This window comes from Bos mutus, chromosome 1, assembly GCF_027580195.1.
Source record: "Bos mutus isolate GX-2022 chromosome 1, NWIPB_WYAK_1.1, whole genome shotgun sequence".
In the NCBI taxonomy this organism is placed as follows: Eukaryota; Metazoa; Chordata; class Mammalia; order Artiodactyla; family Bovidae; genus Bos; species Bos mutus.
Window position 1 is genome coordinate 75,840,466 of NC_091617.1, and position 25,328 is coordinate 75,865,793.

General features: G+C 40.1%; 1 protein-coding gene across 1 annotated transcript in view; it reads left to right on the forward strand.

The window, feature by feature from the left end:
• Positions 1 to 488: 488 nt before the first annotated feature.
• The window catches only part of TMEM207 (transmembrane protein 207), a 75,470-nt gene continuing 50,630 nt past the window's right edge, over positions 489 to 25,328 (forward strand). The window contains exons 1-2 of the mRNA XM_070359118.1: positions 489 to 596; positions 2,368 to 2,485. Of these exons, the coding sequence (XP_070215219.1) occupies positions 489 to 596; positions 2,368 to 2,485 (226 nt within the window). The remainder of the gene's footprint in view (positions 597 to 2,367; positions 2,486 to 25,328) is intronic.

A 25,328-nucleotide genomic window follows, 5' to 3' on the forward strand; every position in this document is an offset into this window, starting at 1 on the left:
ATTCAATAATCATCACGCTTTGGAGTTCTTTACCTTGGAAAATGAAAAACTCAAAGCTGAGATTTTTTGAAGAGAACTTCAGTGTAAAATTAGCAGGTAAAATTGCATAGTCTGCAAACTAATTAAATGAAGTTGGCATCTCAAGAGGGAGACTGCCAGCATCTTTCCCAGGCATTTAACGGCAGCTGCCTGACATGACCACAGAAGCCAGGTGATTTGGTTTCATCCAGTCAGCCCTCCTGATTTAACAAGACAATGTCTTATCACATAAGAAGCCCTAATGTATTAGCCAATATTGAATCATTCCATTTCTCATTCCATTGGCATGTGTTATTCTAAGGTATAGGGAGCAAAAATGATTCTCTGGAACTGATTGATGACACAATTCAGGGGTATAGAAACCACACCCTTTAATCTACATCACCTTAATATTATCCTTGCATTTCTTCTCATGCTTGCTGCCTGCAGCCTATCAGTCATTGTTTACCATGCACCTACTATGTACAAAGCACCTTGAAAGGCATTATGGAGAAGGATTTTCTGAATCAGACCCATTTTCTGCCTTCAACAAAACTTTGGAATCTCAGAGAATGTGGGTGCGCGCATGCTTAGCTACTAAGCCGTACCTGATTCTTTGAGACCCCATGGACTATAGCCCGTCAGGCTCCTTGTCCATGGCATTATCCTGGCCAGAATATGGAATGGGTGGGTTACCATGTCCTCCTCCAGGGAATCTTCCTGACCCAGGGATTGAACTTGAGTCTCCTGTAGCTCCTGCGTTGGCAGGTGGGTTCTTTACCCCTGAGCCACCTGGGAAGCCCCTCAGAGGAGGTAAGAGTACACAAATAGATATCACAGAAGAAAGATGAGATGAGAACTATACACAATTAGAGAGTACAAAGGAGTTCAGAGAAGCTTTTTTTAAAAAATCCCTTCAATAGGTTCCATCTGGAAAATAGTCTCCTTCATATGTATTCCTTGGTTTTAAACAATTCTGTTAAAACCTAACATCTCACACTCTCACTTTATATCCTATGCTGGGTCTTCTTAATCACCATAAAAATTAAAAATCTCTTCTTACCTCTCCTATTCCCAATCCTGGCTTTAGTTTGGGTTCTGCTCATTAACTGGTTTTAAATATTATGTTTTATTTTCTGCTGATGGAAGTCTTGACATTCATATAGCTAAACTTTCAAAGGAGACAGAAGAGGATTTCCCCAATTGTCTATACTCAAGCTCATGACTTCTGACTTAGGACCATCTCTTGCAAAGGGCAATGGAGGAGAGACAACATCTGACAGGCAAAACGTGCAGCCCATTACTGAGAGTTTTAAAGGTCAGACTGCAAGTGACCTGCTCTTATATGTGGATTTCACAATGACTAAAGAACAAATGTTCTGAAGAGATTAGCTGGATAAAATGACTATTATAAACTCACCATTTATATATGCCAGGACAAATGGAGCAGCATAAGAGCATTTTTTTCTGAATTTGAGGTATGACAGAGAAAATTAATTTGAGACTAGAGAATAGAAAAGGAGAGTTATAAATTTGGAGTTTGACAAATATGGCATGCTTATACAATGTGCCAAGTCTGAAATAAAAAATGAACTTATTAGAAAATCCCAAGTCCTTGTAGTTTCTTTTCCTAAAACATTTTTGCCACTCAGAACTTTTTTCTACTTTTTGTCTTTGATGTTGTAATTCCTGTTTTTATTGTGTTTCCAAATGTTGAGCCATGATTACACCATCACCACTATCATCACCGTGAAAAAAATACATATAAAGTGGATGTGAATTTTATCTGGGTTATGTACAAACTAGCAAATAAACACCTTAAACTGTACTTTCAGCCCCAGGAAGGTAAAATAAAGAACCAACTGAAACTAAACTGTAGCATTTTTGCATCTACTTACATATATATGATATGTATATAGGGCAAGTATAAACTTATGGTGCTGATTTTTCATATGCATATATGCCCAAAGACACACACACACACACACATCCCACACACACCAGGCAGTACCCTTGCTATATATGTGTGTGTACACACAAACACACATATGCAGCACTTAATTTAGTACTTTGTCCATCTGTTTGAGGAATTTCAATATAGTCTTTTCAATTGCAGTAAAGTATGAGGATGTGTTTCTATTTAGGATCAGGTGAATCCATCTTTTTATTTGTCCTGAACATGGTATATAGTGCCCAGAACACAGAACACACTTAGTAAATATTGTTTGAACTAAATTAGACTGAATGGTGAACACTACAAATAATCAATTAAATCAGTACAACTTTAATATGATATATAACATAGGCATAATGAGATTGTTCCTATTCTGATTATAATTCTATAATCAGAATAGTTCAAGTCTTGGAGGTCTGAAGTATGATGTAGAAAAAGGGCATATCCAGACACAGGAGTTACAGAACCCAGGTGTGAATTTCAGCTCTGTTATTAATAGCTGTGTGACTGGAGGTAATTTATTTAATATCTCATAACAGTACTGACCTTGGTGTTTGAAGCATCAAACCAAATAATCTGTATAGGCAATTTTTACATGGTAAGTACTCAATATATATGGCTTTCTTTCTCCTTTTTTATTTTGACCAAATTTTAGCTGTTTAATATTTAGAAATAATAACTTTGTCTTTTGTGGGTTTTTTTCCTACTTTTGGGATTATTAAATGAGCAAAAATATTAGACCTTTAAATTAGTTCAGTTACATTATCTGTTGCTTTATTGAGCAGATGTGTATCTTCTAGTGTAGTAAATAACTGAAGGATACACTTGTATGCAGATAACAATATTGGTGGAGACCTCTTGTTAGAGCAATCATAAGGCTACCATGGTGGTTTGGAGACTGAGATCCATATATCAAGCCTATGTGACCATGGAAAAATCATTTCTCCATTCTCTGGGTGGTAGTTTCTTTAGTTTTAAAATGAGGAAGGTATACTATATCTGAAGGTTATCCTAAGAGTTCTGTGATTCTTCATGCATAAAAAGATTCTTGATTACTGGAATTTATGGGAAATGACAGAGATAGAAGGGGGAAAAGACAGTTACTTAGCCTTTCGAAGAGTTGATACATTCTTCTGAATTTTCCTCTGTCCTGTAAGTGTTCAAAACTGAAGTATACCTTTTTGTAAACAATTGTCCCACTGCTAAAACGCTTTGATCATGCTTGCTTTGTAATTTGAATTGTTATTCAACAATGATGGTTAACTTATTCTCATATTCTCTCTCTGTGCAACACATCCACTCTAACCTCTTTCCTGTGTGTCAGCTTGGTACTGTGTGCACTGCACAGAATAAGACACGGTTCCTGTCACCAAGCTGCTCACAGCCCAGGGAATGACTGCAAGTGAGACAAGACAATTGAGGAAGATGAAGTCTGTTCTCTAATTAGGGCATGAGAAGGCGGCAGCATTGAGGGGCGGGTATTTAATTCTGACTGAAGGAAGCAACGCTTAGTAATTTAAAGTAATAAATTGCATGTTTCCAGACGTTTTTCTCAGGATGACTGTTTTCTTAAAAAATTTTCCTTAAAAATTTTGAGAAGAGAGCAAATCTAGGCCTTGCAATTCTGCTAAAGAAGGTTTTATGCCAAAGTGTTTAGATCCCACTGGACTTGATGATATAAGAGTCTGATGTGGTGAAGGAATTCTGACCATAACTGCCCTATCCCTTAATCCTGCTTTCAGTTCATTCATTCATTTTCTCAACAAATATGGAGCAACTCCTCTGTACTAGTTACTGTTCTGGGTGCTGGGGATATAGAAACAACTGAATTAACAAAGATTCACCTTCATTCCTTGAAAACAATGGCTGATTCTAAAACAGAAACAGGTACTATACGGATAATCCTGGACCATCACGTAATGCCGAAATTAAGAAAGTGCTAAAAACAATTGATGGGAATATGTCAAATGGATGTAGGAGCAACAGAAAGCACTTCTAATGAGCAAACACGGGGCAGCTTGAGGAATAAACTGAGACAGTACTGGACTGTAATGCAAAACATAAAATAAAATCAATATACATTTATAATGATAAACCTAAATGATTGAATAAATTAATAAATGAGGGAGAAGAAACAAATCTCTCATGCAGAGAAATTCCAAATAATTTGCATAGATATTCTGCCCTCAAGGAGTGGGACTGTGTGGACTCTCTGTGTACTGTGTACAATGATTCACTGAGGACTGCATAATGACTTCCTTCCAAAGATTACAATATGGAAATTGTGGGGGGAAGGTAAGAGTATAGTAGAGAAATCTTGATCAGCCAGGTGATCAAGGTCAACTTCATCAGTCATAAGTCACGTTGATAGTGTGCACTCTTGATATGATGTGATGAAAATGGCAATTTACCTCTGTGATATTCTTCTCCAAAAGCCATAACCTCAGTGTAATCATGAGAAAAAATAAGAAATTTTCCAATATAGGGACATCCTGCAGTATATCAAACCATTACTCTTCAAAACTATCAAAAATATCAAAAACAAGGCAAGCCTCAATAACAACAGCCTAAGGAAACAATGCAAAATGGCTGTCTGGGGAGGCCTTACGAATAGCTGTGAAAAGAAGAGAAGTGAAAAGCAAAGGAGAAAAGGAAAGATATAAGCATCTGAATGCAGAGTTCCAAAGAATAGCAAGAAGAGATAAGAAAGTCTTCTTCAGTGATCAATGCAAAGAAATAAAGGAAAACAACAGAATGGGAAAGAGTAGAGATCTCTTCAAGAAAATTAGAGATACCAAGGGAACATTTCATGCAAAAATGGGCTCCATAAAGGACAGAAATGGTATGGACTTAACAGAAGCAGAAGATATTAAGAAAAGATGGCAAGAATACACAGAAGAACTGTACAAAAAAGATCTTCACGACCCAGATAATCACGATGGTGTGATCACTGACCTAGAGCCAGACATCCTGGAATGTGAAGTCAAGTGGGCCTTAGAAAGTATCACTATGCACGATACTGGATGCTTGGGGCTGGTGCACTGGGACCACCCAGAGGGATGGTATGGGGAGGGAGGAGGGAGGAGGGTTCAGAATGGGGAACACATATATACCTGTGGCAGATTCACTTTGATATATGGCAAAACCAATACAATATTGTAAAGTTAAATAAAATTTAAAAAAAAAAGCATCACTATGAACAAAGCTAGTGGAGGTGATGGAATTCCAGTTGAGCTATTTCAAATCTTGAAAGATGATGCTGTGAAAGTGCTGCACTCAATATGCCAGAAAACTTGGAAAACTCAGCAGTGGCCACAGTACTGGAAAAGGTCAGTTTTCATTCCAATCCCAAAGAAAGGCAATGCCAAAGAATGCTCCAACTACTGCACAATTGCACTCATCTCACACGCTACTAAAGTAATGCCAAAATTCTCCAGGCCAGGCTTCAGCAATATGTGAACCATGAACTTCCTGATGTTCAAGCTGGTTTTAGAAAAGGCAGAGGAACCAGAGATCAAATTGCCAACATCCGCTGGATCATGGAAAAAGCAAGAGAGTTCCAGAAAAACATCTATTTCTGCTTTATTGACTATGCCAAAGTCTTTGACTGTGTGGATCACAATAAACTGTGGAAAATTCTGAAAGAGATGGGAATACCAGACCACCTGATCTGTCTCTTGAGAAATTTGTATGCAGGTCAGGAAGCAACAGTTAGAACTGGACATGGAACAACAGACTGGTTCCAAATAGGAAAAGGAGTACGTCAAGGCTGCATATTGTCACCCTGCTTATTTAACTTATATGCAGAGTACATCATGAGAAACGCTGGACTGGAAGAAACACAAGCTGGAATCAAGATTGCCGGGAGAAATATCAATAACCTCAGATATGCAGATGACACCACCCTTATGGCAGAAAGTGAAGAGGAACTAAAAAACCTCTTGATGAAAGTGAAGGTGGAGAGTGAAAAAGTTGGCTTAAAGCTCAACATTCAGAAAACGAAGATCATGGCATCCGGTCCCACCACTTCATGGGAAATAGATGGGGAAACAGTGGAAACAGTGGCAGACTTTATTTTTGGGGGCTTCAAAATCACTGCAGATGGTGACTGCAGCCATGAAATTAAAAGATACTTACTCCTGGGAAGGAAAGTTATAACAAACCTAGATAGCATATTGAAAAGCAGAGACATTACTTTGCCAGCAAAGGTCCGTCTAGTCAAGGCTATGGTTTTTCCTGTGGTCATGTATGGATGTGAGAGTTGGACTGTGAAGAAGGCTGAGCACCAAAGAATTGATGCTTTTGAACTGTGGTGTTGGAGAAGACTCTTGAGAGTCCCTTGGACTGCAAGGAGATCCAACCAGTCCATTCTGAAGGAGATCAGCCCTGGGATTTCTTTGGAAGGAATGATGCTAAAGCTGAAACTCCAGTACTTTGGCCACCTCATGCGAAGAGTTGACTCATTGGGAAAGACTCTGATGCTGGGAGGGATTGGGGGCAGGAGGAGAAGGGGACGACAGAGGATGAGATGGCTGGATGGCATCACTGACTCGATGGACGTGAGTCTGAGTGAACTCCGGGAGTTGGTGATGGATAGGGAGGCCTGGCGTGCTGCGATTCATGGGGTTGCAAAGAGTCGGACATGACTGAGCGACTATACTGAACTGAACTGAAGGAAACAATACAATATAGCATACAAGATAGAATTCTGGACTAGATAAAGGACATTAAAGAAAAACTAAGGAAAGTGGAATGAAACTATGGACTTCAGTTAATAATTTTCCAATATCCATTCATTAATGTGACAAATGTACTATACTAAAGTAAGATGTTGATAATAAGAGAAATTGATGATGACAGTCATTAAAGTCGTGTCCGACTCTTCTGTGATCCCAGACTGTAGCCCTTAAGCGTCCTCTGTCCATGGGATTTTTGAGGCAAGAATACTGGAGTGGGTTGCCATTTCCTTCTCCAATAAGATAAACTGGATACTAGATATACAGGAACTTTCTGTACTATCTTCTATCTTCTCAGTTTTTTTTTTTTTTCTGAAAATATAAAGCAGTTCTAAACATTAAAATCAGTTTTAAAATTTCACCACTTAATGGGATGTTATTATTTATGCAAATAAAAATAATTGTAACATGCATAGTATGAGAGATGAAATAAATGCCATGGAAAAGATTAGAGCAAGAAAAGAGTAGTGAGTGCTAGATATAATGTCATTTTATCTGTAGTGGTTAGAGAAAGTCTACTTGAAAAGGTGGCATTTGAACAAAGACTTAAAAGGTAAGATAGTAAATCACATAGCTGACAGGGGAAAGATTCCAAGAAGATGAAATAGCCAGTGTAAAGGCCCTGAGGTGGGAGAAATCTTGCCATGTTTGAGGAGTAGCAATGATACCAGTATAGCTGTAGTGGAGTGTAAGGTAAAAAAGAGATGTAATGTTTGGCCAAATCATGTAGGAAGTTTTAACTGTTGGAAGGTATTTTTCTCTTTTTCAAAGTGAGATATGAAGTGGTGGATTTTGAGCAGAGAATTAACATGACCTGATCAAATTTTTAATAGGATATCTGAGAGCTAGGGGACCATAGGCTGCAGGAGGGAAGGCAGAAAATCAGGTGAGGTTATTGCAATAATTCAAGTGAGAGATGATGGTACCTTTGGCTAGAGATTTAGAGATAAAATTGGTGAAGATGGCTGATTCTGGATACATTTTCAGTGTAGAGCCAACAGATTGCTGAGTGTTTGAAGAGTGTGAGGGATAAATTTCAAAGGACAGTAGAAAGGATGGAGTGGCCATCAACTAAATTTGGGAAGATTGTAAAAGTAGTAAGTTTATGGCAGAAGTCCAGAAGTTCATCACCAAGTTTCATTTCTTCTACTTTCCAAATATATTTCACATTTGCCTTTTTGCTATCTCCACTGCCTCTCATCAATTATCTATCGTTCTTTTTCCTGGACCTTTGCCATAGCCTCCTAAATGGACTCTCTGTTTCATTCCTGCCCCTTACTACCAGTTGCTCTCCAGAAAATGAACACAATCTTGTAAAAATGTAAATGCATCAAATCATTCACTGCATAAAGTCCTCCCAATGGTTTACACTCACTTGTTGAAGCTAAAATGCATCCCTGTCTATAACATCAGCCTCATCTCCTTACTTACTAACCTCCAGTTGCAGTGGTCTTTTCTCAGTTCCTCATGGCTAGTTCATTCCTTCCCTACCCCACTGTACACTTCTTATCCCACCTCCCATTCTGACACTGCCTCTCCCAGGACATATGCACAAGCTATTCCTTCTTTCTGGAAAACCTTTCACATGATAGATGCCTTCCTAGTCTTTGCATCACAGCCTCAGAAATCTCTCTTCTTTGTTCTCTGTTTAAACAAACTCCCCTTTTCCTTGTTATCCTGTCTTGTCAGTATGTTTATTTCTTATCATAACTTGTCATTTGGTATTTTTGTTTGCCTGCCTCTTTTTCTATTTAATCTATAGAGTCTAAATGGGGGCCAAATCTGTTTAATTTCATCATTTCCCTCTCCCCCATGCATACTACAGAATCATCAACTGTATTAACAGCTCAATAAATACTTGAATTATTGAGATATTTTGAGTTTTTCCAATTATTTTAGGAACACGTTACCGGTGCAGGTCCTCGGCCTCCGTTTTACACTTTCATCCTTGAGGCCAAACTATGGAGTGTGCAGTTTCATAGAAAAACACCAGTGAATGCTTAACCTACAAAAGCTGCTTAGTAGCTAGCCTCAGTGATAGAATCTCATCGAGTGGGCTTCTATTCTGTTCAAGTGGAGTAAAAATAGGCACTGCTTAGCAACCAGTGTTTTGTATCGAGCTCTCTCCTTCAAGGAAGGCAGAGCGATGCTAGGGCTAAAATACTGAGGAGATTCAGGAACTGGTAAGTACAAGAAATAGCTAGGAAGAAGTGCTTTTGAGAAAAAGCTTCAGACAATTGTTCCTGAAAGAGCATGCTCTTGAACGTGACTTGCTAATGATGAAAGGACCACCCCTCCACCTTTTTTAATAGGAAAACTTCACATCTCCTAAATTAGGGAATATGCTCTGGTCAGATTACAGAGGTTCCTCACAGACACCAACACAGACATACTGACAAAAAACTTCCCTCCCTGTCCTGTTTAACTGCATTCATTGTTCTTATTACCACACTCACCAGAAATAACACTAAAACCAAATTAAAAGCTGGGTTTTGTTTTTTAGTTTGAAGCTTTGGTTTGGGTTTTGATTTTTAATTTCAAGATGCAGGTGGTATGTAAAAGCCTCAGCTTTATTTCTGCCACTCCATCTTTGTACAAACTTAGGCATGTCCCTTTTGCTTCCTGAGACTCATTTTCCCAACTGTCAAAGGAGATGATTCACTGACCTCTGAAGCCTCTTTTTTACTTAAAAATAAGAGATGAAATTATCTTATTTTTGTTAACAATCTAGTTTCCAGATGCAACTATTAGCATGTGATTTATGAACAATGAAATGATTTCAAGAGACAGACTAAATAAAATACACTTAGATTTTCAGTATGAAGAATTCTTATTTTATTATATCTCATTTAATTCTCTCAAAAATCTTCTGGGGAAGTTTGTATGAATATCTTATGGACAAGAAAATTAAAACTCAGGAATGCAAAATGTATAGCCTAAAACCACATAGAGGCAACTAGGTAATTTAGTAAGTAACATTCTTATTTTAATCCTGATTGTCTAATTCTTAAATATAGGAATTTTCCAACATATTAGAGCTGAGTTAGGGTAAAATTACATTAGTACATTAACAACTATTGTCAGATTTCCCTGGTGGTCCAGTGGTTAAGAATTTACCTGCCAGTGAAGGGGACACGGGTTCAATCCCTGTTCTGAGGAGATCCCACGTGTCCCAGAGCAACAAAGTCTGTGTGCTACAACTACTGAGCATGTTCTCTAGAGTCCTCAAGCAACAGCTACTGATCTGTCTGCTGCAACTACCGAAGACCTCATGCTCTAGAGCTGAGGCTCCGCAACAAGAGAAACTGAGGCTCAAGTGGCTCAGTAGAAGAGAATCTTTTGGTCGATGCAGGAGATGCAAGAGCCTTGGGTTTGGTCCTGGGTTGGAAAGATTCCCTGAAGTAGGAAATGGCTACCCATTCCAGTATTCTTGCCTGGAAAATTCCATGGACAGAGGGGCCTTGAGGGCTATAGTCCATAGGGTTGCAAAGAGTCAGATAAGACTGAGTGACTGAGCACAGACACACACAGAGACACACATACACACACACACAAGAGAAGCCACCACAATGAGAAGCCTGTGCCCCACACTACAGTAGCCCCTTGCTTGCTACAACTAGAGATAGCTTGCACCTAGAAAGAAAGGCCCAGCAGAGCCCCAAATAAATGAATAAATAAATAATAAATAGTTTTCTTTAGAAAATATTTTCTTTCAGATTCAAATGCTTCCTTCAATGCACACTTGGTAATCAACAATGGAATTCCTACAATCATTTCTCCTTCGAAGTAAGCGCCACGCTTTCTCATTAGAGGTTACTGGAGGGACACTGCAGAAGGATGAACCTTCCTCTAAGGACTAGGGGTCAACAATGCGGGTGTGAGGACATTTGGTGGAACCTGCTCCAACCATGGGCTCAGAACAGTCTCTCTAGGATCATTCCATCTCTGTGTGGTGATAATCTTCCCAGAGCCGCACAGACTCTCTGGGTGGTCCCCAAGCCCCTGTGGCCCAGAGGGTCACACACCTGCCGTGGTTTCATCTGCAAGCCTCTCCCATCCCCCAGCATGGTCTGTCTCCCCTTGAAGCCCTTCTGCCCTGTCAAGGCCAGCTGCCCCACTGCACTACTGCACTAGGTTGCTGAGCCCCTGCACCTCCTTTGCAATCAAAGGGTTGCCTATTGTTTGCCCGGAGGCTCCAGACCTGTCCTGCCACCTCTGCTATCCTGTGGCCGAACCACACCTTCTGCAGTGAAGTCTGAACCACTTTCAACTTTGTACTTTCTTAGACACTCCATCAGCCCTAGGGTTGTTTCCTTATATCTTACAGTTATTCTTTTACCAAGGCTGAAAATTCTTTATACTTAACTTCTTTAGGTTAATCTGAGTGGTTTCTATTTAACTCTTAACTGGGTCTGGACTGTTACACCAATTGAATTCAATTTGTGACACATTTTGACAGAATATTATATTTATTAGAGGGAGGGTGAAGCTCTTAATCTTAAAAAAGAATAATAGTTTCAATAAACATTGATTTCAGGTTTATCCTAATCGACTTAGTGGAGCAAAAAGAGAGAACTGGTAGAGACAGATCTACAGACAAATCTTAAGGGAAGACTGAGGGGAAATTTGGGTCCTTCAGATCAGATCAGATCAGATTAGTCACTCAGTCACGTCCGACTCCTTGCAACCCCATGAATCGCAGCACGCCAGGCCTCCCTGTCCATCACCAACTCCCGGAGTTCACTCAAACTCATGTCCATCGAGTCAGTGATGCCATCCAGCCATCTCATCCTCTGTCGTCCCCTTCTCTTCCTGCCCCCAATCCCTCCCAGCATCAGAGTCTTTCACAATGAGTCAACTCTTCGCATGAAGTAGCCAAAGTACTGGAGTTTCAGCTTTAGCATCATTCCTTCCAAAGAAATCCCAGGGCTGATCTCCTTCAGAATGGACTGGTTGGATCTCCTTGCAGTCCAAGGGACTCTCAAGAGTCTTCTCCAACACCACAATTCAAAAGCATCAATTCTTCGGGCTCAGCCTTCTTCACAGTCCAACTCTCACATCCATACATGACCACAGGAAAGACCATAGCCTTGACTAGACGAACCTTTGTTGGCAAAGTAATGTCTCTGCTTTTGAATATGCTGTCTAGGTTGGTCATAACTTTCCTTCCAAGGAGTAAGCGTCTTTTAATTTCATGGCTGCGGTCACCTGCAGTGATTTTGGAGCCCAAAAAGATAAAGTCTGACACTGTTTCCCCATCTATTTGCATGAAGTGATGGGACCAGATGCCATGATCTTCGTTTTCTGAATGTTGAGCTTTAAGCCCACTTTTTCACTCTCCACTTTCACTTTCATCAAGAGGCTTTTGAGTTCCTCTTCATTTTCTGCCATAAGGGTGGTGTCATCTGCATATCTGAGGTTATTGATATTTCTCCCGGCAATCTTGATTCCAGCTTGTGTTTCTTTGGGTCCTTAAAAAATGCATATTCAATTTTGATTCTAAATATCTGTCCCTTCTTCCCCTACTTTTGATATTGTGAAGCCATTTTGAAATTAAAAGAGAAAGGTAGGAAATAACAGTAACAATCAGGAGTAAAAGGAACCTCTCACAATAGCTAGGAAGTTTTTGTCTGGACAGTTCCTTCCTTTAGGAGTTTGTAGGGTATCCATCTCAACTTAAGAGGGAACATTCTAATGAAATGACACAGGAATCCATCTTGTGTCTAATTTGGTTCAGAGTTTCTGCTACTGGATAAAAACAGAGTAGAGAGATTCATTAAACTTTCAAATAACAGATGCTAGGAGGAATAACAAATATATACGTATAGGCTAAATAACCTCAAAGATCTATATAGAGCTGAGGCTAAACACTCTATAATTCAACAAAGCTGAGTCTTCAGTAGATTTATATTTTAAGACAGTTCCTAAAATTTTACAGCTCTCCCCAAAGGAAAGAAAGTTTTCTGTTTTCGCAATGAGAAATTATGGGCTTTGCCTGTCTCTGCTGATTTCTCTTGGTGAAAGTGAAACCCTTGATTAATTTTCAGAAAGATTCATAAATACAATGAATTCATTCTTTTGATCTTGTTTTTTTCTTAACAGTGCCTCACTAAGGATCAGACACGAGCTATGCCTACACAAAATCATAAATCTGGACAATTCAGGTTTGAAAAGAAAAGCAAGTCAAATGACTAAGAAATAAATCAAGGAAATGTCAGCTGCAAAACAACTCCTTACATGACTTAGTTTTTCAGTTCCATGTCCATATGAGCATCTTATGTATTATATAACCACTGGTAATTTGAGGTGGATTTATGGCAGCTATAAGTAGACATATTATCCCATGACCAAAATTGAGCTGCCCTATGTATTTGCCTTAGATAAAGTCACCCTAAAGGATTTATAATAATCAAAAATAGTATAATAATAAAATATCTTATAATTATTGAGAGCACCCTATTTTCCCAGGTACCAGGATAAGCACTTTACTTGTCTTACAGATTAAGTAGCCTGATAAATTAATATAGCTGGAAAAATAGAGATGTCAGTTTTGAATCCTGCTGTGCTAATTCTAAAGCCACTTTTATGTACTTCCAGAGTTTAAAGGAGCACGTTCAGTGCAAGCTCTATTTCATAAGAGAAAGAGGTCTGAGAAACAGCATATATGTACTATGGACTCCTAGAATCAGAATTCAGACCTATACCTCCTTCTCTGTTATATTTTCCACCATACAAAGTTTGTAAAGGATATTAGATTCTCTCTGGTGATACAGAATGTGTTTCTGAGTCTCTCTATAAAGAGAGTAGAGTACAGTGAAGGCAAGGTTGGGAGAGTGCGGGGCAATAATTGAATGCATGTAAATTAGAATGTATGGAATGGCAGTGTTCAGATATGGATACGCAGTTCAATAAACATTTTTAATGCTTACTATGGGGCAGTTAGTGTGCCATATTCTATGAGAGACTAATAAATCAATCAGATAAAAATCTTCCATTCAAAAGAATAATAGTGTAGTAGAGGAAAACTATATATCTATAAACTAATTTAATGAGAAACAGCCCTGTTTAAGTACATAAGAGGTTTTTTTTTTTTTTTTCCTAGAAGAGTATCAGCTTGGGTAATTTACTAGTGCCTTCACAGTATTGTAAGTTCCACTGAATAGTGTTTAAAAACTCAGTCACTGGATTATACTGCTCTCTGAGTTTGAATCTTAGATATCAAACTAGTGGGAGGAAATCAGGAAGAAAAGAGGAAGGAGGGAAGAGGAGGGGATGGTAGAGATAAAGGATCCAAAACACTATAGGGTATGGAAGAGTTACCAATCAATTTCCTTGCATAAGGTAGTCCTTGCTGTCTTCTGAAAGACATCTGAGCTAAGTTTAGAAGACTTCATGGTGTTTTAATATGCATAACAAAGTAATCTTCAAATTCTGTGTTATTTTCAGAGTTGTAAGAAAATTATAAAAATGAAAAGCCAATTTAAAAATTCTTTGTTTTCATCATTCTAATTAGATGGGAAAGAATTTGGATCCTAATATCTAAGACAAAGGTTACCAACTCTCAGCCTGTGGGCTGAATTTGGCCACAAATATCTTTTGACTGGTTCATGAAGGATTTTTAGGGATGCAAAATTGTTTGCCAACTTTTAAAAATCAAGAAAATTTGCATAAAAATGGAATTTTCTGTATATTTAACCCTGGCAGAAACAACCATGCATGGCTAAGTTCCAAAAAACTATTTTCTAAGTTTTCTGGACTCTATAAGCCCTCCAGATTCATACATAATTTTGAGGGAAAGAGGAGACCCTTCTGCCCTCCTAAAAATAATGACTGCAGTAAATTTCCTGCCAATATTTCTGAGTAGAAGGAAATCCAGATATATTTTATTTAGGATAATAAGTAAATGTGAGGTATTTGGCACATGAACAAAAATTTATCTTTTCACCAGTAGAGATTAAAGTAGGAAGGGAACATCTAGGTTGAGAGAAAGGCAATTCAAGTGTGTTCAGGGAAGATAGTAGGTGAAGGAATAGTTTTGTGGGGTGGGATGAGACAATGGTAAAGGAGGAAAAAAGAGATGTGGAAGGTGGGTATTTTGTGTCACATCATAGAAATTTTTGAATTAATATCATTCGCAGGTGGCTGAGACTGGTGCACTAAGCGCAGCCAAGAGGAGCTACCCCACGTCCGAGGTCAGGGGCCGAAGGCGGGAGGAACCCAGGCCTGAAGGGCAGCGGCCAAGAGGAGTTACCCAACGTCCGAGATGAGGGGCAGCGGCCGAGAGTGCCAGACTGTGACAGCGCAGGAAAGGCTGAGAGGAGCTACCCCACGTCCGAGGTCGGGGGTGGGTGGGTGGCAGCTGAGAGGAGCTACCCCCACACCCCCAAGCCCAAGGCCAGGGGCGGCGGCCGGGGGGAGGACCAACCCCACGTTCAAGGAGCCGTGGCTGCACGGGCACAGGAGGGCCTAGAGGAACTATCCCACGTTGAAGGTCAGGAAGGGCGGCGTTGAGGAGATACCCCTCTTCCAAGGTAAGGAGCAGTGGCTGCACTTTGCTGGAGCAGCGTGAAGAGATACCCCACGCCCAAGGTAAGAGAAACCCAAGTAAGACAGTAGGTGTTGCAAGAGGGCATCAGAGGGCAAACACACTGAAACCATACTCACAGGAAACTAGTCAATCTAATCACACTAGGACCACAGCCTTGTCTAACTCAGTGAAACTAAGCATGCCCATGGGGCAACCCAAGATGGGCGGGTTATGCTGGAGAGATCTGACAGAATGTGGTCCACTGGAGAAGGGAATGGCAAACCACTTCAGTATTCTTGCCTTGAGAACCCCATGAACAGTATGAAAAGGCAAAATGATAGGACACTGAAAGAGGAACTCCCAGGTCGGTAGGTGCCCAATATGCTACTGGAGATCAGTGGAGAAATAACTCCAGAAAGAATGAAGGGATGGAGCCAAAGCAAAAAGAATACCCAGCTGTGGATGTGACTGGTGATAGAAGCAAGGTCCAATGCTGTAAAGAGCAATATTGCATAGGAACCTGGAATGTCAGGTCCATGAATCAAGGCAAATTGGAAGTGGTCAAACAAGAGATGGCAAGAGTGAATGTCGACATTCTAGGAATCAGCGAACTGAAATGGACTGGAATGGGTGAATTTAACTCAGATGACCATTATATCTACTACTGCGGGCAGGAATCCCTCAGAAGAAATGGAGTAGCCATCATGGTCAACAAAAGAGTCCGAAATGCAGTACTTGGATGCAATCTCAAAAATGACAGAATGATCTCTGTTCATTTCCAAGACAAAACATTCAATATCACAGTAATCTAAGTCTATGCCCCAACCAGTAACGCTGAAGAAGCTGAAGTTGAACGGTTCTATAAAGACCTACAAGAACTTTTAGAACTAACACCCCAAAAAGAAGTCCTTTTCATTATAGGGGACTGGAATGCAAAAGTAGGAAGTCAAGAAACACCTGGCGTAACAGGCAAATTTGGCCTTGGAATACGGAATGAAGCAGGGCAAAGACTAATAGAGTTTTGCCAAGAAAATGCACTGGTCATAACAAACACCCTCTTCCAACAACACAAGAGAAGACTCTGTACATGGTCAACACCAAAATCAGATTGATTATATTCTTTGCAGCCAAAGATGGAGAAGCTCTATACAGTCAGCAAAAACAAGACCAGGAGCTGACTGTGGCTCAGATCATGAACTCCTTATTGCCAAATTCAGACTGAAATTGAAGAAAGTGGAGAAAACCACTAGCCTATTCAGGTACTACCTAAATCAAACCCCTTATTATTATACAGTGGAAGTGAGAAATAGATTTAAGGACTAGATCTGATACACAGAGTGCCTGATGAACTATGGATGGAGGTTCGTGACATTGTACAGGAGACAAGAATCAAGACCATCCACAAGAAAAAGAAATGCAAAAAAGCAAAATGGTTGTCTGAAGAAGCCTTACAAATAGCTGTGAAAAGAAGAGAAGTGAAAAGCAAAGGAGAAAAGGAAAGATATAAGCATCTGAATGCAGAGTTCCAAAGAATAGCAAGCAGAGATAAGAAAGCCTTCTTTAGCGATCAGTGCAAAGAAATAGAGGAAAACAACAGAAGGGGAAAGACTAGAGATCTCGTCAAGAAAATTAGAGATACCAAGGGAACGTTTCATGCAAAGATGGGCTCAATAAAGGACAGAAATGGTATGGACCTAACAGAAGCAGAAGATATTAAGAAGAGATGGCAAGAATACACAGAAGAACTGTACAGAAAAGATCTTCACGACCGAGATAATCATGATGGTGTGATCACTCACCTAGAGCCAGACATCCTGGAATGTGAAGTCCAGTGGGCCTTAGAAAGCATCACTATGAACAAAGCTAGTGGAGCTGATGGAATTCCAGTTGAGCTGTTTCAAATCCTGAAAGATGATGCTGTGAAAGTGCTGCACTCAATATGCCAGCAAATTTGGAAAACTCAGCAGTGGCCACAGGACTGGAAAAGGTCAGTTTTCATTCCAATCCCAAAGAAAGGCAATGCCAAAGAATGCTCAAACTACCGCACAATTGCACTCATCTCACACGCTAGTAAAGTAATGCCAAAATTCTCCAAGCCAGGCTTCAGCAATATGTGAACCGTGAACTTCCTGATGTTCAAGCTGGTTTTAGAAAAGGTAGAAGAACCAGAGATCAAATTGCCAACATCCACTGGATCATCAAAAAAGCAAGAGAGTTCCAGAAAAACATCTATTTCTGCTTTATTGACTATGCCAAAGCCTTTGACTGTGTGGATCACAATAAACTGTGGAAAATTCTGAAAGAGATGGGAATACCAGACCACCTGATCTGTCTCTTGAGAAATTTGTACGCAGGTCAGGAAGCAATAGTTAGAACTGGACATGGAACAACAGACTGGTTCCAAATAGGAAAAAGAGTACGTCAAGGCTGCATATTGTCATCCTGCTTATTTAACTTATATGCAGAGTATATCATGAGAAACGCTGGACTGGAAGAAACACAAGCTGGAATCAAGATTGCCGGGAGAAATATCAATAACCTCAGATATGCAGATGACACCACCCTTATGGCAGAAAGTGAAGGGGAACTCAAAAGCCTCTTGATGAAAGTGAAAGAGGAGAGTGAAAAAGTTGGCTTAAAGCTCAACATTCAGAAAACAAAGATCATGGCATCCAGTCCCATCACTTCATGGGAAATAGATGGGGAAACAGTGGAAACAGTGTCAGACTTTATTTTTCTGGACTCCAAAATCTCTGCAGATGGTGACTGCAGCCATGAAACTAAAGACGCTTACTCCTTGGAAGGAAAGTTATGACCAACCTAGATAGCATATTGAAAAGCAGAGACATTACTTTGCCAACAAAGGTTCATCTAGTCAAGGCTATGGTTTTTCCAGTGGTCATGTATGGATGTGAGAGTTGGACTGTGAAGAAGGCAGAGCCCCAAAGAATTGATGCTTTTCAACTGTGGTGTTGGAGAAGACTCCTGAGAGTCCCTTGGACTGCAAGGAGATCCAACCAGTCCATTCTGAAGGAGATCAGCCCTGGGATTTCTTTGGAAGGAATGATGCTAAAGCTGAAACTCCAGTACTTTGGCCACCTCATGCGAAGAGTTGACTCATTGGGAAAGACTCTGATGCTGGGAGGGATTGGGAGCAGGAGGAGAAGGGGACGACAGAGGATGAGATGGCTGGATGGCATCACTGACTCGATGGACGTGAGTCTGAGTGAACTCCGGGAGTTGGTGATGGACAGGGAGGTCTGGCGTGCTGCGATTCATTGGGTCACAAAAAGTCGGACATGACTGAGCAACTGAACTGAACTGAAGGCTCTTTTCTTCTCCTTATTCTTTTTTAGAAAAGGATTCAACATGTATTAAACACATATAACAATCTAAACAAAAATGAAAATTAAAGAAAAATACAAGCCCATTCAATGAGAATGACTTTTCCCCCTATTTTCCCCTTAAGTTTTTATCCATCACTTATTATAGTCCTGAAATAGTTTTTAGAACATATCTATAAGAGGGATGCAGCATGGAGAAGTCATTTGTTCCCATAATTACCACTCGGTCAAATAGCAATTTAGTGCTTAACTTTACCAAGTGCTTTTGTACATACTATTATTCAAATCATAATACTCTCTGAGATAGGTGAAATTATATTTTCTACCAAATGGAACTAAATCCCATGTTTTGTGTCCCCAGGCCCAATCTACTTGCAATATCCCCCAATCATCACTTCAGTGCATTTGCTCTTGGTATTCTGGATCCTTTGAGTACAAAAGGGTTTACTTTATTGTATAGGGCTAGTGAGGACAGGCTGACCTAGAACCGGTATGTTAACCAAGATGAATCAGGTGTTAAGGAGGGTAGTGGGGCTAAGGCATGACCAACTTCCAAGTGTAAACCTTGTATTTTAAGAAGGGACTATAGAACATTCATGAGACACTTGAGTGCCAGCAGGCAGGCAGAGAGGCACCTCTGTGGTGGGTTTCAGGTTACAGAGCAGGACTATAATCTATATAGGGAGACTCTGCCAAGAATAAGGAAGAGTCTACACCCACAGCTTCCTGGCCACGTTAGGAAGACAGAAGTCAGAAATTATAATGAGGATTCCAAGAGAAAGCCACAGTCAGAGCACTATAAATGGCAATGCTTCTCAAACTTTCAGGTGCCCTTGAATCACCAAGCGGTCTTTTTAAAAATTCACTTTCTGAGTGGGCCTTGGGTTGGACTTGAGTTTCTGCATCTCTAAAAAGTCTTCAGGTGTTGTGGTTGCTGATGGTCCTCTCCTGAGTAGCAAGTGCTGTGCTGCATTCAGTCACTTCAGTCTTGTCCAACTCTTTGCGACTCCATGGACTATAGCCCACCAGGGTCCTCCGTCCATGGGATTTTTCAGGCAAAAATACTGGAGTGGCTTGTGATGCCCTCTTCCAGGGATTATTACCAACCAGGAATTGAACCTGTGTCTCCTGTGTCTCCTCCATTGCAGGTGTATACTTTACCACTGAGTCCCTGGGGAAATCCTTGAGTAGCAATGCTCTATAGCAAAGAGTCACAACAGATTAGCTGCCAGAGGCCCTAGAGCTGCCTTAGGTGAGGATTCATCCTGAAGACACCAAGTCTGAACTAGCATATGAGCATCGCTCTACCTTTAGAATGTAGAGTGAGAGGGTGAAAGATCTAAGCTTGACCTACCTCTCCAGACACTGGTAGATGACAGTTGGCATGGAGAAGACTCTCAATTCAACTAGTAAGAATTCCTCCAAGACCCACAAGCCATACAGGGCCATTCTGAAGCAGTCAATTGATATATCGGTACTTTAAAAATGAACTTTCAAGGCTTTGCAGAAGAATCAGAGTCAGTTCTTTTAGACCCTAGCCTAAGTAAGTGGGAAATAATAAGTACTAGATTTTTAGTGTTTTAAAACTGGCAGTAAATTTGGGAGCATGGATCAGCTTCTGTAGCTTGCCCAAAGGAGCTGAAAATAGGACTCATTGGCAGAGAATGTCATCTGCTGTGTTTGAGATTAAAACAAAAGCCAGATGGGCCCCAAAGACAGCAGAAGAGGTGGGGCAGATGGAAAATGCCCACCATGGGCTATATAAAACACAGGATGAGAAACTTGCTTGTATTTTACCCTTTTGAACCAAACAGATGTTAGGGAAGTACTTACCTTGAAATGAGGAGGGCAGTTGTCTAATGTCAAAGATAAAGCTGGACACTAGTTAAAGTGGTTGGGACAGATTTTAATCAGTAATATACTGTCACAATAGGGAAAAGAGTGCAGCATGAGCCAAATTCAATTTAGACTTATACTGAAGTGACTGGGCATTTAAAGGGAGAATGGACAAATGAGGAAGGAAGTGAACAAGGGCTCAGTAGAGTCAGGGAAGTGAGAAATTACAGAAAGTAGCAAGGGAAGGTTTCTTGTGAAACCCATCTGTGTTTGCTAAGTGGCTCTTATCAAAGTTAGGCTCCAGGTCTCTCGCTGAGACTGGAAGACAGGCACCCTATCTTTAAGTGTTGGCTGGAAGGAATGAAATATTCTCTTGGCAGCCTTGAGTTTCTCAGGTGTTTTCAGAGTCATCCTAGGGAAGCACTTAAGCTGTTAGAAATGTTAGTGTTTTGTTCGAGTGTTTATATGCTAACAGTAAGGCCTGGTCAAGCAGAAGCCCAAAGAAGAAAATATTTGTCACTAAGTAATGTGACATTGAAGGTGCTCAGAAGTTTCTAGATTGCTCCACCTTTAGGAAATTCTGGAATTTCTGAAAAGTGTGCCCATGAATTCAGCCTTTTGATATGATGCCATCAAAACACAAAGGCTATCATTTGAAAAATTATCAGCTATATTAATAATAACAAAGCAAATCCATAAAAGATTAATTCAAGACAGGCTTAAAGAGTTTATCTAGACAGTCCCATCCTTACCATTCCCATTTCTGGTGCATTTCATAAATGTGGATAGAATAATTCAACAAAAGTGTCTTTCCCAAGACCCTGTTAGGGAAATAATCAGATATATATTTCAGGAAAGCAACAAAAGAAGTTGCTGAAGCAATGTGGGGAATTTAAATTCACAAATACTGGGCTATTCCTCTTCTAAATGGAGTTTGCAATGCTTCCCCGACTCTCCCCACACCCACATCCATACCCGACTTTCCGCAGCATCCACAGCCTCAGGTGTAGTGGGAGGCGGTAAGTCCCGATGCCATCTGTGCTGCTAGGATGCCCTGGTATTTCCACCCTCCACCCCCTCTGTCTCATCTCCACCCCTATCTTTTTTTCTTTAGAAAAATCTGCACTAGAAGCAAAGAACTGTTTGATCTCATTCCTCTCCCCCTTACCACTCCCCACCAACACACATAAACACACATTTCTCCCTTGAGTCAGTTTGTCAAACCTTTTGTTATTTACCCTTTAGCGTCACAAATAAGTCTGGTCTTGCCAATATGAGCCACATTTCAGTATTATTTATATAGCAGCAATTGCTTCCTGCATCTGTGATTATAACCTAGGGGAAAGAACTAGAGCACTGGCTGGTCTTTCAAGTGTTTCCTTTTTGCTTAAGTCATTAATGTTCCAACATTCAGTGCAGGTTTTCTGCCATGCCTTTTAGCCACTAAACTAATGTTACATTAAAGTGATAAATGATGCTATAAAAAATGAGGAACCCCAGCTGAGGGATTAATGTGAGGTGCCCTTTGAAAAGGATTTAGATTGTGTATTTTGAATGTATTTGTTATGAGATTCTTTGAACATTTTAGTAATACACTAGCTTTAAATCCTTGCATTCTGATGTTGTCTGTTTAAACAATGTCAGATCAACTCTCGCTTCATAGACACCAAAGATAAATCTTCTCATTAAGTGAAGCCCTTTTGATCCTATCCAGATAGAAGCCCATGGTAGAAAAATGATTAAGGAGCTCCTCTGAACTCATTACCATTCATTCACTCAACTGCTTTTCTCTTCCTGATCTTTTCCTTTCTCTTTCCCTCAACAAGAGTCATCCTGTTTTTTCCCACCAAATGGGTGAAGCCCTGCTCTAACAGCCTCCCACGCAAAGGTGGTTTGCCAGAGGACAAAAATCTTCATCACAGAACTCTACTATTGAATTTCCCTCTTGAAACAGGGCTGTTTTATAAGATCATTAATTTGTTCCAGACCACTTTGTTGTTGTTTAGTCACTAAGTTGCATCTGACTTTCGCAACCCCAGGGACTGTAGCCCTCCAGGCTCCTCTGTCCATGGGATTTCCCAGGCAAGAAGACTGGAGTGGGTAGCCATTTCCTTCTCCAGGGTATCTTCCTGACCCACAGATAGAACCCACATCTCCTGCATTGGCAGGCACGTTCTTTACTACTGAGCCACGAAGGAAAGCCCTTCAGACTACTTAGGGGTTAGTTAAAGAAAAGCTCAAACATTTCCCCCATTTTATCATATATAGATTTATTGTATTTTACGTTTTACATTTGCGAGAAACTTTTAAACTCTTTTTTGATCCTTCCCTCAAGTACCAGCTCTTAAAGTCATTGCATCATAAGATATATGTGCTAATATTTGCTATGAAGATAATTATGTTTCCATTAAGTAGAATACTGACATTAAATTATTTCTTAATGTCACCTTGAATGAGTAGATCTTTTTTCTCTCATGCCTTTAATCTTATGTCACTATTCTCTTGTTTTACTAACATTCAAAAGCACTTGTGATAAAGAATGACGTAGGTATAAGAGGTGTCATAGCAACCAGCACAAGCTGTAATTATTCTGCAGTGCTATCAATTTGGTTTTGTAAGGAGTTATGTTCTTTAAAAGTATACTTCCTTTTTAAGTTAAGGCAATTAGAAGCCTGTGCAGATTGGCTATTTCAAGGAACCTTCAAAAGCACATCTGAGCCTAGTTACTCAGTTTCTTATTTACAACACAGAAGATGTAGACTGATGGAAATAAAAGTAGTGAATTCAGGAAATCATATTGCTAATTTAAGCCAAAAATGCTGTGGGGGATCCTTATGTGTCTCCTATTTTATCATTAAATTCCTAATTGTAGAACACAAAGTCTTTCCAAACTTATCAAGTCTTTTCCTTTTCCTCTAGTTTCTTTTCTTTCCTTTTGGATTAGAAATGATTTGCAACCTGATAGTTAAGATATCTTTGGGCACATTCAGAGACAGAGTAAACTGCTTGAGTTCTTAAAAATTAAATCCCCAAAGTAATGCAAAATGATAATTCAAAAATCACTTTCTGTCAGTTCAGTTCAGTACAGTTCAGTTACTCAGTCGTGTCCGACTCTTTGCAATCCCATGAACCACAGTGAGCCAGAGGTCCCTGTCAATCAACAACTCCCAGAGTTCACCCAAACTCATGTCTGTTGAGTGGGCAATGCCATCCATCCATCTCATCCTCTGTCGCCCTCTTTACCTCCTGTGCTCAATCTTTCCCAGCATCAGGGTCTTTTCCAAGGAGTCAGCTCTTTGCATCGGGTGGCTAAAGTATTGGAGTCTCAGTTTCAACATCAGCCCTTCCAATGAGCACCCAGGACTGATCTCCTTTAGGATGGACTGGTTGGATCATGTTGCAGTCCAAGGGACTCTCAAGAGTCCTCTCCAACACCACAGTTCAAAAGCATCAATTCCTCTGCTCTCAGCTTTCTTTATAGTCCAACATTCACATCCATACATGACCACTGGAAAAACCATAGCTTTGACTAGACAGACCTTTGTTGACAAAGTAATGTCTCTGCTTTTTAATATGCTGTCTAGATTGGTCATAACTTTCCTTCCAAGGAGTAAGCATCTTTTAGTTTTATGGCTGCAATCACCATCTGCAGTGATTTTGGAGCCCAAAAAAATAAAGTCTGACACTGTTTCCACTGTTTCCCCATCTATTTCCCATGAAGTGATGGGACCAGATCCCATGATCTTTGTTTTCTGAATGTTGAGCTTAAGCCAAATTTTTCACTCTCCTCTTTCACTTTCATCAAGAGGCTTTTTAGTTCTTCTTCACTTTCTGCCATAAGGGTGGTGTCATCTGCATATCTGAGGTTATTCATATTTCTCCCGGCAATCTTGATTCCAGCTTGTGCTTCTTCCAGCCCAGCATTTCTCATGATGTACTCTCCATATAAGTTAAATAAGCAGGGTGACAATATACAGCCTTGACGTACTCCTTTTCCTATTTGGAGCCAGTCTGTTATTCCATGTCCAGTTCTAACTGTTGCTTTCTGACCTGCATATAGGTTTCTCAAGAGGCAGGTCAGGTGGTCTGGTATTCCCTTCTATTTCAGAATTTTCCACAGTTTATTGTGATCCACACAGTCAAAGGCTTTGGCATAGTCAATAAAGGAGAAATAAATGTTTTTCTTGAACTCTTTGCTTTTACGATGATCCAACACATGTTGGCAATTTGATCTCTGGTTCCTCTGCCTTTTTTAAAACAAGCTTGAATATCAGGAAGTTCATGGTTCACATATTGCTGAAGCCTGGCTTGGAGAATTTTGAGCATTACTTTACTAGTGTGTGAGATGAGTGCAATTATGCATTAATTTGAGCATTCTTTGGCATTGCCTTTCTTTGGGATTGGAATGAAAACTGACCTTTTCCAGTCCTGTGACCACTGCTGAGTTTTCCAAATTTGCTGGCATATTGAGTGCAGCACTTTCACAGCATTATCTTTTAGGATTTGAAAGAGCTCAACTGGAATTCCATCACCTCCACTAGCTTTGTTCGTAGTGATGCTTTCTAAGGCCCACTTGACTTCACATTTCAGGATGTCTGGCTGTAGGTGAGTGATCACACCATTGTGATATCAGGGTCACAAAGATCTTTTTTGTACAGTTCTTCTGTGTATTCTTGCCATCTGTTCTTAATATCTTCTGCTTCTACTAGGTCCGTACCATTTCTGTTCTTTATTGAACCCATCTTTGCATGAAATGTCCCCTTGGAATCTCTGATTTTCTTGAAGAGATCTCTAGTCTTTCCCATTCTGTTGTCTTCCTCTATTTCTTTGCACTGATTGCTGAGGAAGACTTTCTTATCTCTCCTTGCTATTCTTTGGCACTCTACATTCAAATGGGTATATCTTTCCTTTTC